At 43.8% G+C, this 8,026-nt stretch overlaps 1 protein-coding gene across 1 annotated transcript in view; it reads left to right on the top strand.

Annotated features, from left to right (window-relative positions):
• Positions 1 to 7,330, top strand: part of creb3l1 (cAMP responsive element binding protein 3-like 1) — a 76,550-nt gene extending 69,220 nt beyond the window's left edge. Inside the window, exons 11-13 of the mRNA XM_079495097.1 lie at positions 25 to 208; positions 1,794 to 1,962; positions 2,164 to 7,330. Of these exons, the coding sequence (XP_079351223.1) occupies positions 25 to 208; positions 1,794 to 1,962; positions 2,164 to 2,200 (390 nt within the window). The 3' untranslated portion in view covers positions 2,201 to 7,330. The remainder of the gene's footprint in view (positions 1 to 24; positions 209 to 1,793; positions 1,963 to 2,163) is intronic.
• The last annotated feature ends 696 nt before the right edge of the window (positions 7,331 to 8,026 follow it).

The following is an 8,026-nucleotide window of genomic DNA, read 5'->3' as shown; positions in this document are numbered from 1 at the left end:
GTTGCTATGCCTGTCTTTGTACAGATGGTGGCGCTGTGTTTTGTTCTGGTGCTGGGATCCTTCTCCCCCTCCTGCCTTCCTTCCCTGTCCTTCCTCTCTTCTCAGTCCTCCTCCTCCTCGTCTTCCCCTCTCTCCTCCTCCTCCTCCTCTCCTCCTTCCTCCCCTCGTCCCTCGGCGGACCACTACATTGACTACACCACCAGTCAGGGTAGGTGTAGAAAAAAAACCACCCAACGCATGCCGTCAACACCGCAGGCAACAGATCAACATCTGTTTTGCTCAGTTGTGGTTATTGGTTAGAGTAAACCGTTAGCACCATAAGCATAATCGAGAGACGTCAGGTCAGACAGGCAAACTTGAACAGGTCGCTGACGATGATGTTGTACAGGCATCGGAAATAGCCGATCAACAAGCTCACATTGGTTCCTGAGTGTACCTGCTTTAGTCGTGCGGAACTATCGCACGGCAAAGTATCAGTTGGCCTGACGCTTACAACTCCTTTTTAAATTTTTATCCCACGATTTTGTAACCCATTTTTCACCCCTGTGTCAATTATCTAATGTGATCCTGGGCTCTACACACCCTCCGCCAACCTAGTCCCCATATATGGGGGACATGGGGAGAGCAACGGACTTGAACTCATGCTTCCTTCATGCCTGAGTGTCCAAGTTGCTCCTTTACACCTGACAGGGGGGAGTTTCCCTGGTTGGACGTAGCGCGTGGAAGGAACACGTTATTCCAACCAGTTCCTTTCCCCTCCATCAGGCCCCCCGGCTGGCAGTTTAGAGACCAGGATTACTGCATGTTTTTTGTGAGGGTACCTACCCTAGGGGACACGGGGAGAACATGCAAACTCCACACAGAAACTCCTTTCATCTGCAAGGATGAAAGTGGACAGTGTCCTCTTTGCATTGTGCTGGTTCCAGGTGTCATGCACGGAGTCCTGTGTTTGTGTGTTAATTTGTTCAATAGAGCAGTAGGTTCTCAGAGTGTGTGCCGTAGCACCCTATAGGGTGCCGTGACGCAAGTCCAGGGGTGCCGTGGATTAGTTTGATAATTGTATCACTTCAGTCTTTAGACCCTCTGAACTTTGTGAAACGACCCTGGGTTGCACTGTACTTCAATCTTGCAATCTTTTTTCAGTCTACAGTAGAATAATCACCAAAAATGAAAATCTCTTTGGCTCGTGTTAGTCACAGACCTTATTTCCTGCGGAAATCTGCTTAAAAAGCTTTGGAAATCTGGCAGGTTTTAGGATCGCTTTAAATAAACAAGAAAATGGCATCATGGAAAATACCAATTGACACAAATTGGTATTGGAGATTTCATTTTAAGCCTCTAAGTCAAGTGGCTTATAAGGAAATCTCACCTAAATAAGCTAAACAGACAAAAGCCGAACATAACCGAAATACAGCAATGAGTCACAATAAAACGAATAATACATCAGTAAAGGTGGCCTTACACTAGCCGATAATCGGGCATTTTTGACGCTCGGGGGGTGCCCGACCGCTCAAAGCGCGATCGGGATCGGCCCGATCAACATCAAGAATGTTTGATATTTGCTCTGCCCCGCTCCGATTATCCTGTAGTGTGTGGTGCTATCAGATTTCAGATTGAAAAAAATCGGCTAGTGTAAGGCCACCTTAAGAGATACAGTAGTCAGTCACCGATGGACCCTTGTTTTACAGTCCTCTGACATTTCGTTTTATAATGCTATTTTGGGTCATGGGTGGGATGGCCGACTTTATAGTATCAATAAAGCGTCTGTGTTGTTTTGTGTGTGTATCGTATAGTCCGTTCCCGAAGCCTGCTCTTCTACGACGAAGGCTCGCCATTGGAGGAGAGTTTTGTGACGTCAGAGGGGGAGGGCTCCCAATCATCAGGCCACTCCCACATCCAGGGCAGCCACAACATGGGTGATGCCAATAGCAACCAAACCACTGGTCCTGAATATCACAAAAGGTGTGTATGGCATGCATGCGCACATGTTTACAAGCAAACGTGCACACACGCACGCACGCACGCACGCACGCACACACACACACACACACACACACACACACACACACACACACACACACACACACACACACACACACTCTCGTCTCTCTACAGTCTCGACATGTATCTGACAGTTTGTCCATCTTCTCTCTGTCTCCCCAGAGAAACGCTAACGGAAGGAGCGACAGATTATCTCTGACAGACACCCCGGTCCCCCCTCCTCCTCCTCCTCCTCCTCCAATGACCAAGCACCTCTCTCCTTTGACCCAGTGACCCAGTGACACCTCCCGACTCCTCAACCCATCCTCCCATCACCTCCTCCACCAACGAAACACTGACTCCTCAACCCAGAGGACATGTGGTCTCCCCACCGCCATCACCTCCTCCACCAACGAAACACTGACTCCTCAACCCAGAGGACATGTGGTCTCCCCACCGCCATCACCTCCTCCACCAACAAAACACTGACTCCTCAACCCAGAGGTCATGTGGTCTCCCCCCGCCATCACCTCCTCCACCAACAAAACACTGACTCCTCAACCCAGAGGACATGTGGTCTCCTCCCCCGCCATCACCTCCTCCACCAACGAAACACTGACTCCTCAACCCAGAGGACATGTGGTCTCCTCCCCCGCCATCACCTCCTCCACCAACGAAACACTGACTCCTCAACCCAGAGGACATATGGGGCTCCATTTTCGTCACCGCTAAACCCCTTATCCCTAAACTTCTTTGCCTTTTTTTTACTAATTTGCAAAAAAAAATTGAATAGTTAAAATGGCCAGTCTGCAAGCTCACAACGTGTCAATGTAGATTGGCTAGTTGAACGATAAATCTTTTTTCCCCAAAATAGGCAAAAAAGGCAAAGAAGTTTAGGGATAAGGGGTTTAGCGGTGACGAAAATGGAGCCCGTGGTCTCCCCCGCCATCACCTCCTCCACCAACAAAACACTGCCACCACTTTTCAACTTGACCAAAATATGAGAGATGATCGCCCTCCCCAAAAAACAACAAGTACTGGACCCCAAGCCCCCCCCCCCCCTCCTTAAAGACAAGACAAGGGACCCTACAGGCCTCCCGTAGAGCGCCATATCCTGTGGACATGTCCTGTATTCTGCACTGCGGCTGTTGTTTCTCCAACTGACCCCACACTTCAGCGTCAAAAAGGGGGCATTGTAGTATAGCAGTTTTATTTTTACGTGTAAAATGATCGATGACGGATCAATTTGTCAGTTAATTGGGGTTTGTTTGAGTGGCCTGGTTTACAGTTTTTACCGTGCGTTATTTAAAAAAGAAAAAAAAGGCATATCCAAGAAAATGTGTGAAGTTTAAAAAAAACAAACAAAAAAGAGATGCCCATGAAAGAAGAAGACATTGTGACGTCTTTTGGGAAATGACACTTCCGAAGAATGAGTTTTGCCGCAAGGTCTGCATTTTAAAAAGGAAAAAGAAATATTTTCAACCTGGTCCCGAAGTGCCTTCTTACCTGCCTCAATCCAGTAACCAGAATACATACACACACACACACACACGTTTGAAAAAGCAACTGTATACTGTACACTGGAACGATGACAGTTTTTATTTTTGTAGTCCGGGTACAGTTTTTATTTTTGTAATCCGGGTACAGGTACAGTTACCAGCCAACACTGCTGTGTGTTTTCTGAAATAAATATTTTCATGATTTTTCAAAAATAGCAGACCTACAAGCTCGTAGCACGCCACTCGGTGGCGCGCTACAAGCTTGTAGATCTGCTATTTTTCAATAGCTACTGTTTTACTTTGTCACAGTTATTTTTAGGGGCCCTGTTTCCGCGCCAGGAGACCACATACCACGGTTGGGAAAGCCTGGTATAAAAAAAGGTATTTTTTATTGAATCTAAAAATCATATATATGTAATGTAATATATTCTCAGCATCCACAAAAAAAGAGCATATTTATTTTATGCAACCAAAAAAAAAGAAGAAAGACTTTTAAACTTTGTTTGTGCGTTCGGTTGTTTTTAAATTGTCTTTTTATTTTGTTTTTCTTGGTTTATTTTTATAAATTCCAAATCTCGCAAGTGGAGAAACAAAACAAAATGTACAACTGAGACTACTATAATATATTCTGAGCATCAAAAAGAGCATATTTATTTATGCAAAAAAAAAGAAAGATACTGAAGCTTTAGTTTTTTTTGTTTGTTTTTGTTTTAAAACGTTTTTTTTTATGATGTAAACTTTTACACAGCCGACAAAAAAAAATAAGAAAAACAACACGGCGATGCAACAGCTCACCGCTTGGTGAGGCATCGTGTCGCTATACGTGCACTGCTACATGCACTGCTACGTGCACTGCCAACGTGTTGAAGTCTTGAGCCCAATTCATTCTTCCTCGCACAACGGCGCGGCTGACAATGGCCGCAATGCAAGCTCACGACGCGCCGTAGACGCGACACATTGTGAGCTTGCACATGTGCTATTTTCAGAACGCCATCGATCGTGCAATGAAGCATAAATTAGGCATCACATAGCATCCTAAACCATTGGTTCTCAACCTTTTTAGGCCGCGACCCCCCCCCCCCCCCCCCCCCACAACATCATGTTTGAACTGGGGACCCCTGACCCTGATAAGCACTTGGGATGTAGGAGTCAAGCCAGTGCATTTTGTTTGACTTGGTTCCATAGATCTACAAGCAGATCCACAAGCTCACAAAGCCTCGTGTTGCACGGCGTTGTGAGCTTGCAGATCAGCTATTTTCACACATTTTTTTATTCTTATATTATTATTTGACAATTTGGCCAATGTTTGACCAATTTCATAGTATAGTTTCTTGATTACTTTTGATGCAGTAATGGTCTTTTGTTTTAATTAGGTATTAAAAAAAGGTCTTAAAAGTCCTTAAATAGTCACTTTACTGTCATCTGGGGGGAAATCATATGGCAGGGTTCCCCAACCGTGGGCCATTTGCGGCCCGCGGAGCGCCCCCTTGTGGCCCTTGGAAAAAATAAATAAATATATATATATATATTTTTTTTGAGGGGGTCCCAGATATAAATGGCATTAAATGGGGGTCAGTAGCCTATGCATGTCAAACTGGGCATCCTTTTCAAATGGGGTCTTGCCCTGAAAAGACCTCGACCTCGTGCGTGTGGACTCGGCCCCCAGCCTGGTACCCTAGTCAAAATATGGCCCTTGGGGAAAATTTATTGGGGAACCCTGTCATATGGGGACCCTGCCGGGGTTTCCGACCCACAGGTTGAGAACCACTGTCCTAAATGTTTACTACGTGATCTGCTTGTGACTGTATTACAGTGTCTGACTGCTGTCGCTTGAAAAACTCACTCAAACCACCTTTTTATTCCTGCCAAGTAGACCACCATTTAAAGTGTTGCGCTGACCATGTGATCTGAAACGTACTGAGTAATATAGATATGGAGAAAAAAATAATCTCAATTCTGGTCTGAAAATGAGGTCATTACTCTTATTTATTTAGTTGAATGAAATGTTTGCATTGAACGTTAAAAGCACTGAGTGTATTGACCCCTAGGGCCTGTTCAAAAGTAGCCATATTATAATTACAAAATCGCAATGGACAAAAGTGTTTAATGAATTTGCCCATCAAAGGAACACATTTGCTAAAATGTTCAAATGTATCAACACGGCATATACAATAGACTCTTAAAACGTTGACTTTTTTTATTGTGAGGTTTTACGCGACAGCAGTGTGATGTATTTATTCCTCTTTGTAGAAAGTATGTATATATTGATAAAGACAATCGGGGGGGGGAGTTGGGGGGGGGTAATCCATTCCATCAACACAGATCACCCCAAACTTAGTTTTCGCCACAGAATGTAATTGAGGTTTTTTTTTTTTTACAATTTTAGCCTTTTTCCCCATCTGTTTTTCTCCTGTTCGCCATGTGTAGGAGAAAGTATCTCTATTTGGCATTAGAAGTAACCTAAATCATTCCATAAACATTTTGTCATTCAAACTTCAACTGAACCAGAGTTGTTCTCAGGGGCAGCTGTCAGGCAAATGTCGAGCATGTTTCGCCACCACGAGACGGGTGCCTCCAATTCCAAACATCAGAAGCATTCCTTTAGATAAACAATCTGCTGTTCTTTTTTTAATTTGATCAATTGTCAGATTTCCTTTGATGTCGATCTTTCTAGGCGAATCGGACTTCTCTTCCATCTGGAAGCAGAACGCTCAAAAAGAAAAGTCACATTTTGACCTTTTATTGAAAAAATGTAATGTTTACAAATCGTTTAAAGGTTTTCTGTTGCTAGAGCGGAGGCCATCGGTTCTCGATTTCAGCTTGAGATACATTTTGTGTCTGTCGTTCCAAAAATGATAGTTTCATTCAACTTTGGACACATGGTGTGACTACAGCCCACTGCACCAAAATATCCCTTACAAATGTTATTTTTTTTATTTTGTTTTACGTTTTCCCTGCAGCTGTCTTGGCGTCTTAAATGTACATAAATGATCAGTGTAACTTGCAATTGTGTAAATAGGGGCATTGTTATTTTGTAATGTGACACATTCACAAACCTTAACCTGTGGATCCACTGGGCAAGAGGGGAGGGGAGGGGAGGGGGGGGGCTTAGGAAAGGAGATAAGGGTTGGGGAGGAAAGGGAAGGGTGCGATGGAGAGAAAAGAGGATGGGAGGGAGTAAAGGTAGAAAGGGTTGCTCTGTCCAACTGTAAAGCGACCCCGGCTGCAAGAATGGCTACGTACCGTTTCAAAACAGTTTTTACATAAAACCCGCGGTGTGGAGCACCTGATTTGTGTCACCAGTCCAGTGATGTGCTCAACTTGTTTTTTGTTTTGTTTGTCGTCGTTGCTCCACATCAGGGATGGGCGACCTTTTTGGGCACATGGCATGATTTTACATACAACCATGTAGGCTGTTAAATAGATAGACCAATAGGATAGAATAAGTCAATAATATAATAATAAAAACCTAATAAAGGATGAAGAATTTAATATGAATAATGAAGGTGAGATAAATTCAGACTGTCTGGAGAAACATTTTATGCACATCAAGTAATTGTTATTAATGGTTGTCTTTTAATCAAGTCAATTGGCCAAAATCAATTGCCCAATCTGATCAACTAGTTAAAAAAAATAGTATGTTTCCCACCCCTGCTCCAAACCGTGACTGTTTTGAAACTGTATTGGTCCATGTTGCGGTCCAGATTTATGTTGTATAAAGAGTCCTGCATGTTTCCTCATATATCCCTAATGTATCGTAGTCTAGTCACGTAGAGTAGCATCGAGCAAAATATTAAAAAACTGCATCAGCAAAACACTGTGTTTGTGGTCCATCTTTACCATGCCAGGCTATTTAGCCCATTTTGGGCGGGAACCCCTTTTGGTGTTAGCATTATGTTATGCTTTAGCTATTGAAAAATAGCAGATCTACAAGCTCGTAGCTATTTTTGAAAAATCGAAGAACGACTGACATAGAAACATAGCTTTTTCAGAAAACTGTCAGGATGTAGAAGACATTTTTAGAATCTGATCTCAGGTCAAAATGGGTTAGTGAACCGCATACAGTGCACCCCAGTAGGGAGAAGGACTCCAGGTCGACCCCAAAACCACCCGGCAGTGGCGACGAACCGTGACGGCCGAGCTAAAACCAGATGAACCCTGGGGCGAGGGAGGCACAACATGCAGCACAAGACGGGTCCCGATGGAGGCAGATTGTCAAAGCCTTTATGTCCCACTTGGGATGAAGAGGACTAAGTAAGAAATAGAGTGCATGGATGGTGAGAAGAATAATATACAACATGGGCCACAGACAAGTACTCTCTCTCACCACCACACACATTATCTCTTGGTAATTCTCTCTCTCTCTCTCTCTCTACACACCCATTTAGTAGCGAATATCCCATTAGGACCCAAGGCCGATTCTACGAATGCCTTCTAAAGCCACTTTTCTAAGGGCTCCATCAAAAATAGCAGATGTATATATTTTTTTAATAGCCAACGCAAAAATCTAAAATGACACAAATGCTTTCCCGGTTTTAACTTTTAAC

This window comes from Electrona antarctica (assembly GCF_951216825.1).
Source record: "Electrona antarctica genome assembly, chromosome: 24".
Classification (NCBI taxonomy): domain Eukaryota; kingdom Metazoa; phylum Chordata; class Actinopteri; order Myctophiformes; family Myctophidae; genus Electrona; species Electrona antarctica.
The sequence above is the reverse complement of the archived record's forward strand: the minus strand, read 5'-3'. Positions and strand labels throughout refer to the sequence as shown.